The sequence below is a fragment of the Coregonus clupeaformis genome, chromosome 11 (assembly GCF_020615455.1).
Source record: "Coregonus clupeaformis isolate EN_2021a chromosome 11, ASM2061545v1, whole genome shotgun sequence".
In the NCBI taxonomy this organism is placed as follows: domain Eukaryota; kingdom Metazoa; phylum Chordata; class Actinopteri; order Salmoniformes; family Salmonidae; genus Coregonus; species Coregonus clupeaformis.
In genome coordinates this window covers 21,001,446-21,025,043 of record NC_059202.1, presented here as the reverse complement: position 1 = coordinate 21,025,043, position 23,598 = coordinate 21,001,446, and the positions used below count along the sequence as shown (strand labels likewise).

General features: G+C 43.6%; 1 protein-coding gene across 2 annotated transcripts in view; it reads left to right on the top strand.

Moving 5' to 3' along the window:
- Window positions 1-22,076, top strand: part of LOC121576519 (ubiquitin carboxyl-terminal hydrolase 13) — a 46,495-nt gene extending 24,419 nt beyond the window's left edge. For both annotated transcript variants that reach the window (XM_045223477.1, XM_045223476.1), the window contains exons 12-21: window positions 2,950-3,103; window positions 3,407-3,581; window positions 4,156-4,244; window positions 6,746-6,868; window positions 8,491-8,514; window positions 8,802-8,945; window positions 13,652-13,821; window positions 15,259-15,460; window positions 19,787-19,871; window positions 20,317-22,076. In XM_045223477.1, coding sequence (XP_045079412.1) covers window positions 2,950-3,103; window positions 3,407-3,581; window positions 4,156-4,244; window positions 6,746-6,868; window positions 8,491-8,514; window positions 8,802-8,945; window positions 13,652-13,821; window positions 15,259-15,460; window positions 19,787-19,871; window positions 20,317-20,413 — 1,263 coding nt within the window. In that variant the 3' untranslated portion in view covers window positions 20,414-22,076. The remainder of the gene's footprint in view (window positions 1-2,949; window positions 3,104-3,406; window positions 3,582-4,155; window positions 4,245-6,745; window positions 6,869-8,490; window positions 8,515-8,801; window positions 8,946-13,651; window positions 13,822-15,258; window positions 15,461-19,786; window positions 19,872-20,316) is intronic.
- Window positions 22,077-23,598: the final 1,522 nt, after the last annotated feature.

Sequence of the window (23,598 nt, the reverse complement as noted above, 5' to 3'; positions counted from 1 at the left end):
CAGGATCAGAGAACGGTAATCACTGGGGTAGACAAGTAGAGGATTAAGCAATTCGGGAAGTCAAACAACAAGGCACAGGTCGGATACACGGGTAATCAAAAACAACAAACTCTCTCTCTCTCTCTCTCTCTCTCTCTCTCTCTCTCTCTCTCTCTCTCTCTCTCTCTCTCTCTCTCTCTCTCTCTTTCTCTCTCTCTCTCTCTTTCTCTCTCTCTCTCTCTCTCTCTCTCTCTCTCTCTTTCTCCTCTCTCTTTCTCCTCTCTCTCTCTCTCTCTCTCTCTCTCTCTCTCTCTCTCTCTCCTCTCTCTCTCTCTCTCTTTCTCCTCTCTCTCTTTCTCTCTCTCTCTTCCCTCTCTCTCTTCTCTCTCTTCTCTCTCTCTCTCTCTCTCTCTCTCTCTCTCTCTCTCTCTCTCTCTCTCTCTCTCTCTCTCTCTCTCTCTCTCTCTCTCTCTCTCTCTCTCTCTCTCTCTCTCTCTCTCTCTCTCTCTCTCTCTCTCTCTCTCGGAACAAAACGCTTAGCAAGTCACAAAGGAACAATACCTCGCACCGACTGAACCTCTGAGCACACCTTATATCCTACCCTAATTATGGACAGGTGTGCTCAGAACTCAGGTGAACCAGATCGAGTCTGATGACTCCCCCTCTCTGTAGATCGGGGAAGTGTCAGACTCTGTCTAGACCCAGCCAACCCCCGATCCCTTACATAGAGGTACAGAAATTGGCAAACAAATTCACTTGTGTTCAACAAAAGACTCATAACCGTAAATTGTATAAATCGGGCAATGGCTTTTCAGCTTTTCAGATTATACAGAGTGTACTGGCTTTTCAGTTTGTACAGATTATACAGAGTGTATTTGTACATTGTCTTTCAATGATGGCACTGGCCAAAATAAAATAAACTGCTTTCATGAAATGGCTACCGCAAAGCATTTTCTTGACCATGTCAATGCTCCTCTGACTCTGATCAGACGTGGTCAATCTGGGGGTCTTGGGGGAGGGGAGGAGGGACAGGACGCTGTCCCTCTCGGCCGGCAGATACACTTGTTCTCTGAAGTGACTTTCTTAACCAGGTTAAATTTAGTCCGCCCCTATCGGTTTCACAGGCCTGATAATGCTTCCTATTCTGCCTGTTGTCCACACTTAGACTCCAAACCTTCCACTTTCTCTGCTCTTGTCCTTGACACAACAAAACAATTGATCCAAAATCAGTTTATTAGACTTGGTTGCATGCTTATTATGTATCGTCAATGTTTTAGTCATTTGTGGCGATGTTCTGAATACAGATTTTTTTTTAAACATGGAGCAGTAAGGTGATGTTAAGTAAGATGTTAAACAGGAGCTAACAAGTCTACTTCATGTTAATATAAGTACAAAATCAACCGTTTTCTCTCAGCTTTATAATAATAATAATATGCCATTTAGCAGACGCTTTTACCCAAAGTGACTTATAGTCATGCGTGCATACATTTTTGTGTATGGGTGGTCCCGGGGATCGAACCCACTACCTTGGCGTTACAAGCGCCGTGCTCTACCAGCTGAGCTACAGAGGACCACAGCTTTAGAATACCTTTTATGATTAGACGGGGCCCTACGTTTCTACCATGAACGTTAATTGAGTGTATAATTTGTGGGCATATTAAGCTGTCCTTAGCCTGCGTGGAGGAACTGAGTTGGTTGGACAGAGATAGGCAGACTATTAGAGTAGCCTTCCATCAGCAAGTTTAGCCCTGGGTCTGGAATACTTCACTGGTGTTGGGAGTCAAATTATAACCCGAGGATTTCTCTTAACTTCTTGGAATAGAAAATCTGCTGCTGTGACACCCCATACGAGTCAAATGGTTTAATTCAAGACCCATTGCCCCATGACTCCTCAAATTAACACAACAAACACATTTCATCTCCAACTTTCGCCAGGAAACAGCTGCGTACCTCTTTCTCTTTGAGTTTGACATGTTTCCCCATGTCCTTCTTCAGGAGTCACCTTTTAACTGTGTAATTGTACAGGTGAAAACAAAGGAACACATGGTTCCTCTTGTGATAATTGGGGAATGTATAACTTGATGCATATTGTTACTGTTCAAACATACATGCAATTAATGAAAGTCACAATATTCTCACAATGTTCTAATGGATGGAAACAGTTACATTTCCAAACCCTTTTTTAACTGGTAAATTCAATAGCATAGATAGAGGAAATAAGTATCCAGTATATTCTCTCTCTCTCTTTCTCCTCTCTCTTTCTCCTCTCTCTCTCTCTTTCTCCTCTCTCTTTCTCCTCTCTCTCTCTCTTTCTCCTCTCTCTTTCTCCTCTCTCTCTCTCTCTCTTTCTCCTCTCTCTTTCTCCTCTCTCTCCTCTCGCTCTCTCTCTCCTCTCGCTCTCTCGCTCTCTCGCTCTCTCTCTCCTCTCTATCTTTCTCCTCTCTATCTTTCTCCTCTCTCCCTCTTTCTCCTCTCTTTCTCTCCTCTCTCTCTCCTCTTTCTCTCTTTCTCCTCTCTCTCTCTTTCTCCTCTCTCTCCTCTCTCTCTCTCTCTCTCTCCTCTCTCTCTTTCTCCTCTCTCTCTCTCTCTCTCTCTCTCTCTCTCTCTCTCTCTCTCTCTCTCTCTCATTTCTCTCTCTCTCTCTCTCTCTCTCTCTCTCTCTCTCTCTCTCTCTCTCTCTCTCTCTTTCTCCTCTCTCTTTCTCCTCTCTCTCTCTCTCATTTCTCTCTTTCTCCTCTCCCTCTCTCTCTTTCTCCTCTCTCTCTTTCTCCTCTCTCTCTTTCTCCTCTCTCTCTCTCTCTCTCTCTCTCTCTCATTTCTCTCTCTCTCCTCTCTCTCATTTCTCTCTCTCCTCTCTCTCTCTCTCTCTCCCTCTCATTCTCCTCTCTCTTTCTCATTTCTCTCTTTCTCCTCTCCCTCTCTCTCTTTCTCCTCTCTCTCTTTCTCCTCTCTCTCTCTCTCTCTCTCCAGAGAAACAGTGCTGGCTCAGAGAACCCCAGTGATGTGTTCCGCTACGTGGTGGAGGAGCGTGTGCAGTGCTGCCAGACGCAGAGGGTGCGTTACAACCAGAAGGTGGACTACCTGATGCAGCTCCCGGTCCCCATGGAGGCTGCCTCCAACAGAGGTAAGATCCCACCGGCAGCTGGCCCTGCCCCATGGAGGCTGCCTCCAACAGAGGTAAGATCCCACAAGCAGCTCCCTGCCCCCATGGAGCCTGCCTCCAACAGAGGTAAGATCCCACAGGCAGCTGGCCCGGCCCCATGGAGGCCGCCTCCAACAGAGGTAAGATCCCACCGGCAGCTGGCCCTGCCCCGTGAGAACCAGCTCCTCTATACAATCACTAAACCCCAATCACCTGAGTCTGATGAAAACAACAGCGTTTCAGGAGGGTGTGTTAAATAGCTTTGTGTGTGTGTGTGTGTGACAGAGGAGCTGATAGTGTATGAGGCGAAGCGAAGAGAGGCAGAGGAAAACATGAGAGCCCCTCCAGAGCCTGTGAGGGCCCGGATCCCCTTCACAGCGTGCCTGCAGGCCTTCACAGAGCCAGAGAACGTCCCCGACTTCTGGAGCTCAGCACTGCAGGCCAAGTCAGCTGGAGTCAAGTAAGCAAGGTCCTGGTCTAAGGCCTGGAAGAAAGATCAATACCACACACTATTGAATGCTCCCTCAGTTCAGCAGTGTGTGGGGATCTTTCTTTCATGCCTTTGCTTTTTGTATCCTGCACCTGCAAGTTATTTTGCGATTTGAAAAGTCATAGTCAATCGATCAATAATAGTTTCTACAGATTGCTATATATTATTACTATGAGAATAGGAAGGTTCAGAACTTTTGTGAAACATCACAGCACAGTGGAAAAATATATGGCAGCTAGAAATCAAACTGGATGGTCTTCAGAGATATATGGGAGGGGTTGAGGGTAGCTGAAGGATGCGATTTAAAAACAAACAAAAGATAACTAATGTAAAATATACTGTGTCCGTAAAATGTATATACTATGTATAAGCTGGAAGTAAAAGTATTGTTGTCCATAAAAAATAAAGTTGTTCAATGCAAATATATTGGTACATAATACATTAACTATAGGGGAAATTTACCATTTAAGTTTTAAATCTTGTAAATGAGTGAAAGATATTTATTATTTTAATTAATTTTTCTGTATTATTGTCCTCTTTCCAGGACTTCCCGTTTCGCCTCCTTCCCAGAGTTTCTGGTAGTGCAGATAAAGAAATTCACATTTGGGGTTGACTGGGTTCCAAAGAAATTAGGTGAGTAAGACAACTGATGTCTCTCCACAAATGGTTTGTCTTGTCTGCATCCATGATTGTCACTAGTACCAAGAGGATGCTGATTTCTGTTCAACTTTTGTGTCTACCCACATTGTGAAATTATATTAAGGGATTGAATGGCCTAGAATACTCTCTCTCTCCTTGTATCGTATTATTAAGTAAGTTCTGTGGATCCCCAGCAGAGGGCGTGGTCACACAGGGATTCACTGAGGTCCACTGAGGATGCAGACAGACAGTCTGGATCCAAACTTGAACTGAAGACTGATTTCATTAAGTGAAACAGAACAATTTAGTTTGAAAAAACGGTTATCTACAGTCGTGGTCAAAAGTTTTGAGAATGACACAAATACTAATTTTCACGAAGTCTGCTGCCTCAGTTTTGATGATGGCAATTTACATATACTCCAGAATGTCATGAAGAGTGATCAGATGAATTGCAATAAATTGCAAAGTCCCTCTTTGCCATGAAAATAAACGTAATCCCCCCCCAAAAAATGTCCACTGCATTTCAGCCCTGCCACAAAAGGACCAGCTGCCATCATGTCAGTGATTATCTCGTTAACACAGGTGAGAGTGTTGACGAGGACAAGGCTGGAGATCACTCTGTCATGCTGATTGAGTTAGAATAACAGACTGGAAGATTTAAAAGGAAGGTGGTGCTTGAAATCATTGTTCTTCCTCTGTTAATCATGGCTACCTGCAAGGAAACACATGCCCCGTCATCATTGCTTTGCACAAAAAGGGCTTCACAGGCAAGGATATTGCTGCTAGTAAGATTGCACCTAAATCAACCATTTATCGGATCATCAAGAACTTCAAGGACAGAGGTTCAATTGTTGTGAAGAAGGCGTCAGGGCGACCAAGAAATCCAGCAAGCGCCAGGACCGTCTCCTAAAGTTGATTCAGCTGCGGGATCGGGGCACCACTAGTGCAGAGCTTGCTCAGGAATGGCAGCAGGCAGGGGTGAATGCATCTGTACGCACAGTGAGGCAAAGACTTTTGGAGGATGGCCTGGTGTCAAGAAGGACAGCAAAGAAGCCACTTCTCTCCAGGAAAAACATCAGGAACAGACTGATATTCTGCAACAGGTACAGGGATTGGACTGCTGAGGACTGGGGTAAAGTCATTTTCTCCCTTTCCGAATGTTTGGGGCATCCGGAAAAAAGCTTGTCCGGAGAAGACAAGGTGAGCGATACCATCAGTCCTGTGTTATGCCAACAGTAAAGCATCCTGAGACCATTCATGTGTGGGGTTACTTCTCAGCCAAGGGAGTGGGCTCACTCACACTTTTGCCTAAGAACACAGCCATGAATAAAGAATGGTACCAACACATCCTCCGAGAGGAACTTCTCCCAGCCATCCAAGAACAGTTTGGTGACGACCAATGCCTTTTCCAGCATGATGGAGCACCTTGCCATAAGGCAAAAGTGATAACTAAGTGGCTCGGGGAACAAAACATCGAAATGTTGGGTCCATGGCCAGGAAACTCCCCAGACCTTAATCCCATTGAGAACTTGTGGTCGATCCTCAAGAGGCGGGTGGACAAACAAAAACCCACAAATTCAGACAAACTCCAAGCATTGATTATGCAAGAATGGGCTGCCATCAGTCAGGATGTGGTCCAGAAGTTAATTGACAGCATGCCAGGGCGGATTGCAGAGGTCTTGAAAAAGAAAGGTCAACACTGCAAATATTGACTCTTTGCATAAACTTAATGTAATTGTCAATTAAAAGCCTTTGACACTTATGGAATGCTTGTAATTATACTTCAGTATACCATAGTAACATCTGACAAAAAATATCTCATAACACTGAAGCAGCGAACTTTTGTGAAGACCAATACTTGTGTCATTCTCAAAACTTTTGACCACGACTGTAAGCTCTTGCTCTACCTGTGTTTTTAGGATTGAGGAAGGTTAACTATTTATAAGCAATGTTACTCTTGCATCATCATCGTGCCATTCAGACTTGTTTTTCTTTTTTCGTCTGGTTTTCATCTTAGTCGACTGAAGTAAAAAACAAGTCTGGTTTCTTTGAGTTTCGTGGCTCTTGATCTTGTGATGTTCCCATGTGTTTAATATGAAGCTGAGTGCCGTGGTGCAGGGCCACCTGTACAGGACAGATAGGTAGGGGTTAAAGGCATATTCGATGTTCTCTGATACTGATACGCTACATCTTGTGTTTGGTACTGTGGCTCTAGTGGTGAACATGAACGCTCTCAGTTTGATCATGTGTCATCTGCTGGAATCTTCATGCCCAAGTCCTCTCTAGTCTGGTTTTCTCCTTTCCCAGTCCATTCTATAGCAGAATCTCTGTGTCGCGTTTTATATGGACACACAACCAAAAACGTTTTGCAACAGAGAACTAAAATGAGCATTGATTATTGGACAAATTCCGGTAGTCCCTCCCTGTTCGTCCGTTTTGTGCCTTATGAGCACAACCGAGTTGTGTTTGACCTCTGACCTGCTGTTGTTCCACAGATCTGTCCATAGATGTCCCAGACTTCCTGGACCTGTCTCGACTCCGGGGCACAGGGCTGCAGGCAGGAGAGGAAGAGCTCCCTGACATCACCCCCCCCATTGTCCTGCCTGAAGACACCAGAGGTAAGGGTCACTTTCAGGTGTGCCGGTTGGAAGCAGTGTTGACTTTCGGACCAATGGTGTTGGTCTTAAAAGAAAGCTGGTGTTCGGGGCGAGCTAAATCTGTCATTTGTCTCACCAGCCACTTGGTGTCCTGGGATGTTAACTATCCATTTTCCCCTCCTCTCTTCCCCCTAAGTGTGAGACTGTTTTGTAGTTGACATGCTCAGTATGCCCCTCTACTCCCTCCGTGATCTTTATCTCCATTCTTCCTTCAGAGGCGGTTGTTTGGATGGATTTAGCAACTGTGCGCTGTTCATATTTTAGCAGGTACCAGGCACATCATGTGCCGCACAGTCCTAAACCCCAAAACACTTGAAATGTGCTCCAGGCAAGGAATCAAGATCTCTATAGTGCTTTGTTGACGCCAATGGCTGTCTTGTAAAAGCTGCCTCAACCTTGTTAAAGACCTCTTAAGCTGACAGTCCCCGACATCGGGCACTAGAATTACTTACAAAAAATATGTGTATGTTTACATGTCGGAAGACAGCCATCCAGACCTTCCTAGGACGATGTCAACATCCTCTGTCGAATAAACGTGTATTTGCCTCCCTCTGGTGGTCGGCTGCACCATTACATCCATTTATATCACTTCAATGCAATGTTATTTCAAAAGGGCGGTCCTTAGAAAAACATCTATCCAGCTTGCCTGCTTCACGACACAGACATGGCAAAGCAATCGCTGAATTGCTACTACATTAATACAATATTGCCCTCTTGCTAGATTGATGACTAAAACCATAGCGAAACAGTGCAAAATGGCTCCGGCTTTAAAAGTTCAAACTATTTCTATTTCAGCAGATGAGTATAACCAAAATATAGTCTTCCCCCTACACAAAGTGTTGCTTTTTGGGGTAATGCCCAAGGGGACGCTAGAGGTGTTTTCATTGGAGTGATTTCATTCACTTTTATGAGTCCTCGTCTTATGGGCTTTTCCTGAAAACTTTAACAAAGCAGTTGGAGATTTGTTTTCTCTCAGAGTTGAATGTCTTATATCCTATCTTTTGAGGGAGGAGTCCGACCGCCCTACCTACATAATGTAAATAGTGGTACACAATGTTGTTTATAATGCTTTTGTGATTTATGTAGTCTTTGCCAGAGCTCCAAAAGTCCAAATATTAAACACCAACCCGTTGTCCCTGGGCCTGTATCAATAGATATTCATTACATTTCTGTCTCGGACAACGCCTGAGGACTTCCGATTGATTTGCGAGTTTCAAGTAAATGTGTTTCTTTTTGCACCTTGAAATGCATCATTTCCCATCAATTAGCTTTACGGATTTAGCATTGATTTGCCATTTGTTAATAGAGAAAATCCCTAGTACAAAGAAGTTTACCGCCTTGAGCCATAATAGTCAATACTTGTTTTCAGTGGAACAACATTTGTTATTAAAACTGAAGTGTGACCTGAATTGTAGGGATGCTGTTTAGGTCCATGTTAGATTTTTTTTCCTAACCACATATTGAGAGAATCCATCTAATAGGTCAGATGCTGTATCTACTACACTGTTGGATTTAGCTAGTCAAAAATACATGTTTATGTTGTTCCTTGAAAATAATCACTTCTTCTTCACTTTACTTTTCAGACAACTCGATGAACTCCTCAGATTGTAAGTATTCCATCCTGCCCCTATATATACAGTATCTAACCCAAAGCAAAGATTTGCGACAAGGGAACAACTGTTATTCTGAGTTCTGCAGTAATGACAATATAAGGGAACAACTGTTATTCTGAGTTCTGCAGTAATGACAATATAAGCCTGACGATGCAAACGACCCAACAGCTGATGCAACCTCCTCGTAACTTTTTTTTGGGGGGCAGGTTGTTTGTTATTAGGCTGTTTTTGATTAGTAAGCCCTGGGTAAGATACAGTGGTTGTTTTTTGCTTGTCCTCAGCCCCAGATATAGACGAGTCGTCGGCGATGCAGCTGGCGGAGATGGGCTTCCCTCTGGAGGCCTGTCGGAAGGCCGTTTACTACACGGGGAACATGGGTCCTGAGATGGCCTTCAACTGGATCATAGCCCACATGGAGGAACCTGGTAAGAGCCAGGAGACCATCCCACACAGACAGACAGACCGTACCACATGGATGTTAATCCGGCCCGATTTCCCCAGCCTCTTCTGGGTTTGGTGGGGGGTGTACAGTAGTGCACGCACTAAAAACATCACTGAAATGACGTGTGTGTCAGAGCAGGAGACAGGCCAGTGTGCCAGAGTCCCCAGCCGCCTTTTGAGGGAGTGTTCGTGCGTGTGTGCATTTGTGTGCGTGTTAAGTCAGTGGGCCTGTGTGGCTGAGTTGTCAGGGAATACTTTGTCACCCTGAGGCTCTGTCATTTCATTCTGGTTACTGGCTACTGAAGGACTAATATAATTGCATAATTCTCAATGGGTAATTCATAACTACGTGCTGTAACTGTATGTTTTTTTTGTTGCTTATACGAATGTAAATAGATTGTTTTAATGTCCAATACTAAAGCACTCAGCTAATTGTAAATGAATAGGTCACAAGACAAAAGGTCACAAGTTTTGGAAACTTGACATACAGACAGTTGGAAGACAAAAAGTGTCCATTTTAATTCCTAGCAGGCAACGGTAATGAAAGCTGTGGTGATAGTTAACAGCAGGGTAAGTTGGGTATAACCCTTTGTTTACCAACACCCACTCCTCGAGCGGTTCTACCTATCACATCACACCACACTTCCTTTACCTCTTCCTTCTCCTCGTTCGACATGGAGAGATCTTATTGGACCAGGGATGAACGCCAACAAGGCCTTCCATTCTAATTCTTGTCCATTTACTACTCTGCCTGGTATACTTAATGTTGATCATGAAAGCATATTTTAGGATTTGATAGGTCGTTTTAAGCTTGTGAGGTCTTTAAATGGGACTGACAACAAAAAACATCAATAATAATTAATAATAACAATAATAATTGGTATAATCACCACTGGACCGAAAAGGTGTTCCTCCCACCTCTGGGAAATAATCATCCTGTGTGCATGAAGAATGCTTATTTACCTAACATTTTGTTTTGGAGCGGGTTGAAAAATATATTTAAAAAAAGCTATCCATTACTTAAATTCCTATTTTCATATTTACTTCCTAATGACACTTTTGTGTGAATAGTTTGTCCCTTCCACATTACATTACGCCAATTCCCAGCAAGCTGTCAAAAGATGACTAAATAGTTCCCTCCAGATTTCTATGATGGGGTAAATTAATCTTCCTGCTACTAGTTAGGTTTCCCCTCCTAGGTGTGAATGTATCATTACCATGGGCCTGTCACAGCAACGACAACCTTTCCAATTTCTCACATAAACGATACCTGATTTAGCAATCCTCAAATCGTGAAATACAGTGGGGAAAAAAAGTATTTAGTCAGCCACCAATTGTGCAAGTTCTCCCACTTAAAAAGATGAGAGAGGCCTGTAATTTTCATCATAGGTACACGTCAACTATGACAGACAAAATTAGATTTTTTTTCTCCAGAAAATCACATTGTAGGATTTTTTCTGAATTTATTTGCAAATTATGGTAGGAAAATAAGGTATTTGGTCAATAACAAAAGTTTCTCAATACTTTGTTAGATACCCTTTGTTGGCAATGACACAGGTCAAACGTTTTATGTAAGTCTTCACAAGGTTTTCACACACTGTTGCTGATATTTTGGCCCATTCCTCCATGCAGATCTCCTCTAGAGCAGTGATGTTTTGGGGCTGTCGCTGGGCAACACGGACTTTCAACTCCCTCCAAAGATTTTCTATGGGGTTGAGATCTGGAGACTGGCTAGGCCACTCCAGGACCTTGAAATGTTTCTTACAAAGCCACTCCTTCGTTGCCCGGGCGGTGTGTTTGGGATCATTGTCATGCTGAAAGACCCAGCCACGTTTCATCTTCAATGCCCTTGCTGATGGAAGGAGGGTTTCACTCAAAATCTCACGATACATGGCCCCATTCATTCTTTCCTTTACACGGATCAGTCGTCCCTGGTCCCTTTGCAGAAAAACAGCCCCAAAGCATGATGTTTCCACCCCCATGCTTCACAGTAGGTATGGTGTTCTTTGGATGCAACTCAGCATTCTTTGTCCTCTAAACACGACGAGTTGAGTTTTTACCAAAAGGTTCTATTTTGGTTTCATCTGACCATATGACATTCTCCCAATCCTCTTCTGGATCATCCAAATGCACTCTAGCAAACTTCAGATGGGCCTGGACATGTACTGGCTTAAGCAGGGGGACACGTCTTGCACTGCAGGATTTGAGTCCCTGGCGGCGTAGTGTGTTACTGATGGTAGGCTTTGTTACTTTGGTCCCAGCTCTCTGCAGGTCATTCACTAGGTCCCCCCGTGTGGTTCTGGGATTTTTGCTCACCGTTCTTGTGATAATTTTGACCCGACGGGGGGAGATCTTGCGTGGAGCCCCAGATCGAGGGAGATTATCAGTGGTCTTGTATGTCTTCCATTTCCTAATAATTGCTCCCACAGTTGATTTCTTCAAACCAAGTTGCTTACCTATTGCAGATTCAGTCTTCCCAGCCTGGTGCAGGTCTACAATTTTGTTTCTGGTGTCCTTTGATAGCTCTTTGGTCTTGGCCATAGTGGAGTTTGGAGTGTGACTGTTTGAGGTTGTGGACAGGTGTCTTTTATACTGATAACAAGTTCAAACAGGTGCCATTAATACAGGTAATGAGTGGAGGACAGAGGAGCCTCTTAAAGAAGAAGGTACAGGTCTGTGAGAGCCAGAAATCTTGCTTGTTTGTAGGTGACCAAATACTTATTTTCCACCATAATTTGCAAATAAATTCATAACAAATCCTACAATGTGATTTTCTGGATTTTTTTTCTTCTCAATTTGTCTGTCATAGTTGACGTGTACCTATGATGAAAATTACAGGCCTCTCATCTTTTTAAGTGGGAGAACTTGCACAATTGGTGGCTGACTAAATACTTTTTTCCCCCACTGTATCACTGTTCAAGTAAATAACAAGTTATCCATTGGTAAACGAAGGGTTACCTTAAGACAGAAAAACACAGCATTCAGTGCATGTTTTTTCAGGCTTCATTACTTGTATGTGCGTAGCGGTGTCCATTGTTCTGCTAATTGACATGCTTCTGTTTTTGAAGAAATTCTAAATAAATATGCTTTCCACAGGAACATGCCAGAGACATATTTGCATGACACAATGGTTTTCCTTCAAATATTTGGTTTTCCTTCAAATATTTGAAATATTGAGTGTTTTATGCACACATGTTTGTGTGTTTGTTTTAATAACAGCCTATTTATGTGTATGTGTTTGAGCACACACAGTCAACTTGCACAGGTGTGTAACAACTATGTAAATTAATTGGGCCCCAACTGGTTCAAACTAGGGTATACAATGTTTATAGAGAACTGACGTCTTTCAAAGACTGTTGTATTGTAACTTTTTTAAAGCTGCCACCTGTTTTATTTGATTCCCTCCTAAATCCTTAACTGCTCTTGTGGAATTGCTTTTTAATATGCATGATGCATCAGCCAGCCTAGTGGCACCCTCCCTGACATTATTATAAACTCAGTATTAATGTTCTCCGAGATTTACTGTGGCAGTCGTTTTCTGACTGTAAATTATCCACCTGTCTTTTTCTGTACCCTGTATTATTTCTGTTATAATCATATCAACAGTCCTTTTAACTGATCGTCCAGTGTGCTCTTCCTGATTTTGACCTTTGACCTTATTATGAACATAGATTATGTATTATATTGACAAGATAGTTGAGTGAACGCTCTAACAATGGAAATACATGTCCTGGGTGGCACAGCGGTCAAAAGCACTGTGCTGCCGTGCAGAGGTGCCACTACAGCCTGGGCTTCGATCACAACCGGCCGTGATCGGGAGGGTTTGGCTGGTGGGGCTTTCCTTGGCTCATCATGCTCTTGTGACAGGGCTGGGCGCCTGCAAGCTGACTCCGTTCGTCAGTCGAACAGTGTTTCATCCGACACATTGGTGCGGCTGACATCCGGGTCAAGCGAGCAGTGTGATAAGAAGTAGGCAGCCAGGCGGGTCATGTTTCAGAGGACGCATGACTCGACCTTCGCCTCTCCCGAGCCCATTGAGGAGTTGCAGAGATGAGCCAAGGGACCTAATTTGAAAAAAATAAAACGCTTGTGGCCATACCACCCTTAATACGCCTGTTCAGGGTCGGGCCTGGTTAGCACTGGGACGGGAGACCGCCTGGTAATACCAGGTGCCATAAGCAAAACAAAAAAAGGAAATACATGTCCTCAAAGATGGAAGGTCGGCGGAAGGAGGCGAGATCAGGTAGGATCATTCTAGCCAATGAGAGGGCAGATACGCCTGTGAACAACAGGCACAACTTCGATATGTAGTCGTTTTTAATTAAGTTCCGAAATGCCACGTAAGTCCACTTATATAAATGTATTCGTAACAACCTAACTATTATGAAATGTATATTCGATCAAATAAGCCTAACATACCAAATTAGCAATTACATATATTTTGACCAAATCCGACACTCTCATTGACCTCCATACAAAAGTCCCTCACTCGTGGACTTATTTTCGTGGACAGATTTTGGGCAGAGTAAAACCTCTTCCTCTTTGTTACGAACCATATTTATATTAGATCTCACTCTCTCATTATCCTCTCTCTCTCTCTCTCTCTCTCTCTCTCTCTCTCTCTCTCTCTCTCTCTCTCTCTCTCTCTCTCTCTCTCTCTCTCTCTCTCTCTCTCCTTCCTCTTCTCCAGACTTTGCTGAGCCCCTGGCCCTACCCTCCTTCATGGAGCCAGGCCCCTCCGTGGCCAGCCTGGGCCTGTCAGCCACCCCCCTGGACAACCATCCTCCAGAGGAGAGCATCGCCATCCTCACGTCCATGGGCTTCCCCCGCCGTCACACCGTCCAGGCCCTCAAAGCCACGGTCAGTGCCTCTCTTTCTTCTCCCACTGCTCACACACTCACTCTGGTGAAAACCACACAAACATATTGTCCAGGACGCATTCAATAGGCGGTAGTGCTTTGGTCGTTTTTTAATGAAGCTTGTTCAAATGTGAGTTGGTATAATGCAGAGGTGTATGTACTGTATTCAGGAGCGTGGACAATAAACAGTATCAAAAGATGTCAAAAATGGAAAGGGAGACCTTTATCATGTTTTAAGTAGGTTAATTTCCCAAAAACCGTTTAACCAATATGTTCTATTTCTCCGTCTGATCTTGGGCTTGCTATTTCTATTTTGGACACATCATGGCCAGACATAGTGCCATTGATATGCAGTAGGAAGAATGGGGTTGCTTTCTATAGTGCCGAACCGTGCTGGAGTCAGGAGAACCTGAGAATCCTGCCCCCTCAGCTATAAACAACTTGGCTGGCCAGCTTGTTGGCTGATATTTAGCCATTTTAATAACCCCTTCATGTCCTTAGTGTCTCGAGATCCCTGTTCTACGTTCTGTTTACAAATGGAGCAATGAGCCTAGCTATGCACTTTCAGCTTTTCAGTTCTATGAGTCAGATTGGTGCATGTCATACGTGCAACTATAGCACAGTCATTTTTATGCGTTTGCTTGTGTGTTCCTAAAATGTACCTTTACAATTAAGCTAGGAAACAACTCATTTATTCAATTACGTTATGAATTGTATAACACCACGATATATAAAAGTAGAATTCCATTATAGTGGCTCATATTTTATGATGATCTCGGTTTCTTTTGTCACCTGCCCTATCAGCATAAAACAGACTGATTTCCTGGTTTACCGTTTCTAACAACCCCAAACCCCATAAAAACAGCCCAGGGTCCTCGTGAGTGGAGTAGGGGTGTGAAACAGCAGAATGTATTTTTAATAATATCCCAGTGAACAGCGAGTGAGCATGCAGGAAGTGTGCAACCTCACTGGCCTGCCTGTCTTTCTGTCTGTCTGCCTGCCTACCTACCTACCTGTCTTTCTGTCTGTCTGCCTGCCTGCCTGCCTGCCTGCCTGCCTGTCTGCCTGTCTGTCTGTCTGTCTGCCTGCCTGCCTGCCTGCCTGCCTGTCTGTCTGCCTGCCTGTCTGCCTGGGTATGGCCAGAAAAAGCAGGCTGCATGAGATCATTCTCCCCCATGTGCTCTCGGCACTGGCGTCTGTGGTGAATGAATCAGACCTCTATTTTGGATTAAAGGCTGAGGCTAATTGAGGGAATTGACCATACATGGAGAAAGAAAGTGATGTTGGATAATTTTTTTGATGTCACCAATCCTGTTACATTTTGGTTTTGACGCTGTCAATCCTGTTACATACTGGTGACAATTGTCCATCTTATGAGACCTCTGAGTTTGAGAGAAGACTGAGGGGAGACAGGAAAACATGACATTTGTTGTTTCAGAACAACAACTTGGAGAGGGCTCTGGACTGGATCTTCACCCACCCGGAGAGGGAGGAGGAAGAGACTAGTGACGACTTGTCGGACATGGCCGACACCACGGAGCCCAACGACAACACCTTCTCCAACGCCAACACGAACAGCCACTCCACACTGTCCCCAGACCAGGACGGCTCGGGCCCCCGAATCAAAGACGGACCCGGACGTGAGTGACTCCGCATGACCTCTGACCTCAGACACTGATCTAGGGTCAGATCCACCCTCCCCAGTCCTATCCATAACCATTATCTAAGATCCACCCTCCCCAGTCCTATCCATAACCATTATCTAAGATCCACCCTCCCCAGTCCTATCCATAACCATTATCTAAGATCCACCCTCCCCAGTCCTATCCCATAACCATTATCTAAGATCCACCCTCCCCAGTCCTATCCCTAACCATTATCTAAGATCCACCCTCCCCAGTCCTATCCCTAACCATTATCTAAGATCCACCCTCCCCAGTCCTATCCCTAACCATTATCTAAGATCCACCCTCCCCAGTCCTATCCATAACCATTATCTAAGATCCACCCTCCCCAGTCCTATCCATAACCATTATCTAAGATCCACCCTCCCCAGTCCTATCCCTAACCATTATCTAAGATCCACCCTCCCCAGTCCTATCCATAACCATTATCTAAGATCCACCCTCCCCAGTCCTATCCCTAACCATTATCTAAGATCCACCCTCCCCAGTCCTATCCATAACCATTATCTAAGATCCACCCTCCCCAGTCCTATCCTAACCATTATCTAAGATCCACCCTCCCCAGTCCTATCCCTAACCATTATCTAAGATCCACCCTCCCCAGTCCTATCCTAACCATTATCTAAGATCCACCCTCCCCAGTCCTATCCCTAACCATTATCTAAGATCCACCCTCCCCAGTCCTATCCATAACCATTATCTAAGATCCACCCTCCCCAGTCCTATCCATAACCATTATCTAAGATCCACCCTCCCCAGTCCTATCCCTAACCATTATCTAAGATCCACCCTCCCCAGTCCTATCCCTAACCATTATCTAAGATCCACCCTCCCCAGTCCTATCCCCTAACCATTATCTAAGATCCACCCTCCCCAGTCCTATCCATAACCATTATCTAAGATCCACCCTCCCCAGTCCTATCCCTAACCATTATCTAAGATCCACCCTCCCCAGTCCTATCCATAACCATTATCTAAGATCCACCCTCCCCAGTCCTATCCATAACCATTATCTAAGATCCACCCTCCCCAGTCCTATCCATAACCATTATCTAAGATCCACCCTCCCCAGTCCTATCCATAACCATTATCTAAGATCCACCCTCCCCAGTCCTATCCATAACCATTATCTAAGATCCACCCTCCCCAGTCCTATCCATAACCATTATCTAAGATCCACCCTCCCCAGTCCTATCCATAACCATTATCTAAGATCCACCCTCCCCAGTCCTATCCATAACCATTATCTAAGATCCACCCTCCCCAGTCCTATCCATAACCATTATCTAAGATCCACCCTCCCCAGTCCTATCCATAACCATTATCTAAGATCCACCCTCCCCAGTCCTATCCATAACCATTATCTAAGATCCACCCTCCCCAGTCCTATCCATAACCATTATCTAAGATCCACCCTCCCCAGTCCTATCCATAACCATTATCTAAGATCCACCCTCCCCAGTCCTATCCATAACCATTATCTAAGATCCACCCTCCCCAGTCCTATCCATAACCATTATCTAAGATCCACCCTCCCCAGTCCTATCCATAACCATTATCTAAGATCCACCCTCCCCAGTCCTATCCATAACCATTATCTAAGATCCACCCTCCCCAGTCCTATCCATAACCATTATCTAAGATCCACCCTCCCCAGTCCTATCCATAACCATTATCTAAGATCCACCCTCCCCAGTCCTATCCATAACCATTATCTAAGATCCACCCTCCCCAGTCCTATCCATAACCATTATCTAAGATCCACCCTCCCCAGTCCTATCCATAACCATTATCTAAGATCCACCCTCCCCAGTCCTATCCTAACCATTATCTAAGATCCACCCTCCCCAGTCCTATCCATAACCATTATCTAAGATCCACCCTCCCCAGTCCTATCCATAACCATTATCTAAGATCCACCCTCCCCAGTCCTATCCATAACCATTATCTAAGATCCACCCTCCCCAGTCCTATCCATAACCATTATCTAAGATCCACCCCTCCCCAGTCCTATCCATAACCATTATCTAAGATCCACCCTCCCCAGTCCTATCCATAACCATTATCTAAGATCCACCCTCCCCAGTCCTATCCATAACCATTATCTAAGATCCACCCTCCCCAGTCCTATCCATAACCATTATCTAAGATCCACCCTCCCCAGTCCTATCCATAACCATTATCTAAGATCCACCCTCCCCAGTCCTATCCATAACCATTATCTAAGATCCACCCTCCCCAGTCCTATCCATAACCATTATCTAAGATCCACCCTCCCCAGTCCTATCCATAACCATTATCTAAGATCCACCTCCCCAGTCCTATCCATAACCATTATCTAAGATCCACCCTCCCCAGTCCTATCCATAACCATTATCTAAGATCCACCCTCCCCAGTCCTATCCATAACCATTATCTAAGATCCACCCTCCCCAGTCCTATCCATAACCATTATCTAAGATCCACCCTCCCCAGTCCTATCCATAACCATTATCTAAGATCCACCCTCCCCAGTCCTATCCATAACCATTATCTAAGATCCACCCTCCCCAGTCCTATCCATAACCATTATCTAAGATCCACCCTCCCCAGTCCTATCCATAACATTATCTAAGATCCACCCTCCCCAGTCCTATCCCTAACCATTATCTAAGATCCACCCTCCCCAGTCCTATCCATAACCATTATCTAAGATCCACCCTCCCCAGTCCTATCCATAACCATTATGTAAGATCAGCTCCTCCCTCCCCAGTTCAGCTCCTCCCTCCCCAGATCAGCTCCTCCCTCCCCAGATCAGCTCCTCCCTCCCCAGATCAGCTCCTCCCCCCCCAGATCAGCTCCACCCTTCCCAGATCAGCTCCGCCCTCCCCAGATCAGCTCCTCCCTCCCCAGATCAGCTCCACCCCCTCCAGTCCTATCCATAACCATTATGAGCAAAATGACAAAAGGAGAAGAATTCCACACATACAGATGTAGCAGAGGAGCTGGATCTAAAATATATTTTGCTGCTTTGAATAGAAAACAAATGTTCTCTCACTGCTTGCTGCACTAAAATGATGGAACACCTGCTGTTTGTAGGTACATTTTGAACAAAATCTGCCTTTCACCAATTGTGAAGGGCTACACTTCCGCTTCCATTCTAACACCATTCTGTAAAAGGAAGGTAGCGCACTGTTTTTAGTCACATTTTTGGTTTACGATTTTAATTCAACTGAACATGTAAATTCATAGCATGTTTGAGGAGACTCCTGCTATTCAGGATCTCAGAATATTTGATTTTGAACTCACAAATAGAAATCATGGACCTGTCTCTCTCCAAGTACCCTATGAATGTTTTCAAGGTAAGAAAGACATCCCTTAACACTAGATAGGATCAGATGAGGATTAAAAGACATCCATAGCACTAGAGATAGGATCAGATGAGGATTAAAATACATCCATAGCACTAGAGATAGGATCAGATGAGGATTAAAAGACATCCATAGCACTAGAGATAGGATCAGATGAGGATTAAAAGACATCCCTTAACACTAGAGATAGGATCAGATGAGGATTAAAAGACATCCATAGCACTAGAGATAGGATCAGATGAGGATTAAAAGACATCCATAGCACTAGAGATAGGATCAGATGAGGATTAAAAGACATCCATAGCACTAGAGATAGGATCAGATGAGGATTAAAATACATCCATAGCACTAGAGATAGGATCAGATGAGGATTAAAAGACATCCATAGCACTAGAGATAGGATCAGATGAGGATTAAAAAGACATCCCTTAGCACTAGAGATAGGATCAGATGAGGATTAAAAGACATCCATAGCACTAGAGATAGGATCAGATGAGGATTAAAAGACATCCATAGCACTAGAGATAGGATCAGATGAGGATTAAAAGACATCCATAGCACTAGAGATAGGATCAGATGAGGATTAAAAGACATCCATAGCACTAGAGATAGGATTAGATGAGGATTAAAAGACATCCATAGCACTAGAGATAGGATCAGATGAGGATTAAAAGACATCCATAGCACTAGAGATAGGATCAGATGAGGATTAAAAGACATCCATAGCACTAGAGATAGGATCAGATGAGGATTAAAAGACATCCATAGCACTAGAGATAGGATTAGATAGTTGCTGAAAGTGATAGTTGTGTCTTATGAGCCGGTTTTACAAGCTTGTCCTTATGGCTATATTGTAGGCTAAATGCATCTGTTCTGTTGACAAGGGAGTTGTAGTTTTGCGTAATGATTGGTTTGACTTCCTGTTTTGCAGGTTACGAGCTTTTTGCTTTCATCAGCCACATGGGAGCGTCCACGATGTCTGGTCGTTATGTATGTCATATCAAAAAGGAAGGAAGGTAAGTCCGTCACAATTTACATACTCTCCATTGATCTCTGCTAGATGATTAAACCACAATCTCTTTCACAATGAAGGATTTCAAATGAATGATATAAACAGACTGTTTCCCGACCTAGCCCTTTGGGACCACCAGCTGTTGCACTGCACATAATATTTGAGCTATTCCAACACTAGCGCTCCTGATTCAACTAATCAAGGGCATGATCATTAGTTGACGAGTTGAATCAGGTTTGCTAGATTTGGAGTCAATCAAGTATTATCTTTGATCGCGACTAGTGGTCCTCACAGACCAGATTGGGAAACACTGTCCTAAGAGACTGATTTAGATCATTTTGTAATCAGTAGTACAATGTGGCATTTAGAAATCAAGACGAAACTAAATGTATAGATGAGGTTTTAACACAATGCGTTACCTATGCTATATCCCCCCCCTCCCACGTCAGATGGGTGATCTTCAACGACCACAAAGTGTGCTTGTCAGAAAGACCTCCAAAAGACTTGGGCTACATCTACTTTTACCGTCGGCTGTCTAGCTGCTAGACCTAGGCCCCCTCCCTCCTCCCCACCATCCAACCTTAGAGAGCCACAGCCTGGAAACCAGAAGACAACCACGACTACAGTGGAACCCATGGAAACACTTACACCCCAGACCAGCCAAAGAACCGAGAGCTCAACTCATCCGTCACTCAAGAGCAACAGGAAAATTCTTCGTACATCAAGTGCGGTCAAAAAAAAAAGGGAAAGCAGTGTGCTTTTTGTATGTCACTGTGATAAATATGTGCTTTTGTGTATTGAAACTTGTTATTTGTCTACGGTGTCGGTACAGAGGGATGTGTGCAATTTTTTGTTATTGGAGTGCTCTACACGTACAGTATTAGTGGATCAGATCTTGCTATTAATTTTCTATGCCTTCAGCTACTGCGGTAGTATTTTTATTAAAGTGCTACATTTTATAAACATGGAGCATGGTCCTGAAGTGGTCACGCATCACTGCCAGCTCTGAAACTCTCTGAAGCGAAACTCAAAAAAATAAAATCACAATGCTGCTGGGAGCTTTGCATGTACAGATGTAGGATCTTAATTTGACCAGTTTCTTAAAGCAGGAAAAGAATCCTGTAGCAACAGGAAATGTGAATTCTTGTGTGGATTATAATGAATGGACATTTTTGTAGGGGTTGATTTACATTTTTAGTTGGGGCAAATCATATGATGAAAAAACGCATCAAACTGTGACACTTTCTGTATTTTGAAAGTTCTATATTTTGAAAACTAGAATTGTGGGACTGTGTCAACTGTGGAGTAATGAAACAAATACTAAAATATAGTTGTTTTTTTTTAGTGGTATTTTCCTTTAACATGTGATGCAGGATAGAAACATGATGGCATTGAATGCAGAGAAATGGCCAGCATAGGCAAGTTTCAGAATAGGGAAAAACATTTGAAAAAACGCTCATCTATGATGAACACTTACACATGGGACTCCATGAATATGGAATATCCTTATTGGAGGGTCCGATGTACGTAATGATGGTGTCATGATAGTCACATGTCTGGTTTTGACTTGCAGATGACATCTAGGTTTTTCTGGGCTACAGAGGAGAAACGGTGACAGTTGAACGAGTCAAGTTGAGTCAAGTCCATTTCATTTCCCACGAGAACAAGAGAATGTTGTTTTTTATTGAAATCTGAAAGCACTTTTCGACAGAATCTTTTATATCCCTGCTTTTCATATAGAAATAGAACATTAGCATATCAGCCACCTTGGATCAGATACCCCAAACTGATGTTATTCACTTTTCTTGAATGTGGTAAAAGCTAGTGACTGAATGTGGTAAAAGCTAGTGACTGAATGTGGTAAAAGCTAGTGACTGAATGTGGTAAAAGCTAGTGACTGAATGTGGTAAAAGCTAGTGACTGAATGTGGTGGTAACAAAACATTTGACTTGTTATATCATAACCGCAGACCATGTTGCGATTACGTATACTGCATTCATACAGTTGTTGCTTCACATAAAATTCAACACCGTAAGTGGAACATGCCTTGGATCCGTTTTCCTCAGATCAGATTGGCCATGGTGACTAGCAATGCAAAAAATCTGAATCCATTAGATAAAAGGCCCACACAAGTTTTGCGGCAGGTAGCTTAGTGGTTAAGAGCGTTGTGCCAGTAACCGAAAGGTTGCTGGTTCTAATCCCTGAGCCAACTAGGTGAAAAATCTGTCGACGTGCCCTTGAGCAAGGCACTTAACCCTGATTGCTCCTGTAAGTCGCTCTGGATAAGAGCGTCTGCTAAAATGTAAATCTATAAATATTTTTGCTATTGTATACAATATTCTAAGGAAACCCACTTTGGTTGCTCACCTAATATGAATACATTTTGTGGAAGGACAGACGACACACTAACTCATGAGGTAAATGTTTGCCCATTATGGCAGTCCTCAAATTGTGTCCTTAAATGTTACCGTGTTTGTATCCATCTTTTCAATGCAGAATGTATGCATTTGAACACATCCAGCTGTGTTTAATTATTATAGCAATATGCACTGGGACTGAATCTCTTCTCTTGAGAATAGACCATGTACTGTAGGTTATGACCTACTGTTTTGTTTCAGAATGCGTTCTCGTACTTTTAAGACGTGGTGCAGTGCTGAATGTATTCCTTATGGTGCTCACTGCAACCAAAACCTCTCTTCAGCGTTAATGCTCAAATCTAACACATATCAAATACCTTACTGATGCATAGTCACCAACCCTTGTGTACAGTTGAAGTCGATACACCTTAGCCAAATACATTTAAACTCAGTTTTTCACAATTCCTGACATTTAATCCTAGTAAAAATTCCCTGTCTTAGGTCAGTTAGGATCACCACTTTATTTTAAGAATGTAAAATGTCAGAATAATAGTAGAGAGAATTATTTATTTCAGCTTTTATTTCTTTCATCACATTCCCAGTTTGTCAGAAGTTTACATACACTCAATTAGTATTTGGTAGCATTGCCTTTAAATAGTTTAACTTGGGTCAAACGTTTCGGGTAGCCTTCCACAAACTTCCCACAATAAGTTGGGTGAATTTTGGCCCATTCCTCCTGACAGAGCTGGTGTAACTGAGTCAGGTTTGTAGGCCTCCTTGCTCGCACACGCTTTTTCAGTTCTGCCACAAATTTTCTATAGGATTGAGGTCAGGGCTTTGTGATGGCCATTCCAATACCTTGACTTTGTTGTGCTTAAGCCATTTTGCCACAACTTTGGAAGTATGCTTGGGGTCATTGTCCATTTGGAATTCCCATTTGCAACCAAGCTTTAACTTCCTGACTGATGTCTTGAGATGTTGCTTCAATATATCCACATAATTTTCCTTCCTCATGATGCTAACTATTTTGTGAAGTGCACCAGTCCCTCCTGCAGCAAAGCACCCCCACAGCATGATGCTGCCACCCCCGCGCTTCACGGTTGGGATGGTGTTCTTTGGCTTGCAAGCCTCGCCCCTTTTCCTCCAAACATAACGATGGTCATTATGGCCAAACAGTTCTATTTTTGTTTCATCAGACCAGAGGACATTTCTCCAAAAAGTATGATCTTTGTCCCCATGTGCAGTTGCAAACCGTAGTCTGGCTTTTTTATGGCGGTTTTGGAGCAGTGGCTTCTTCCTTACTGAGTGGCCTTTCAGGTTATGTCGATATAGGACTCGTTTTACTGTGGATATAGATACTTTTGTACCTGTTTC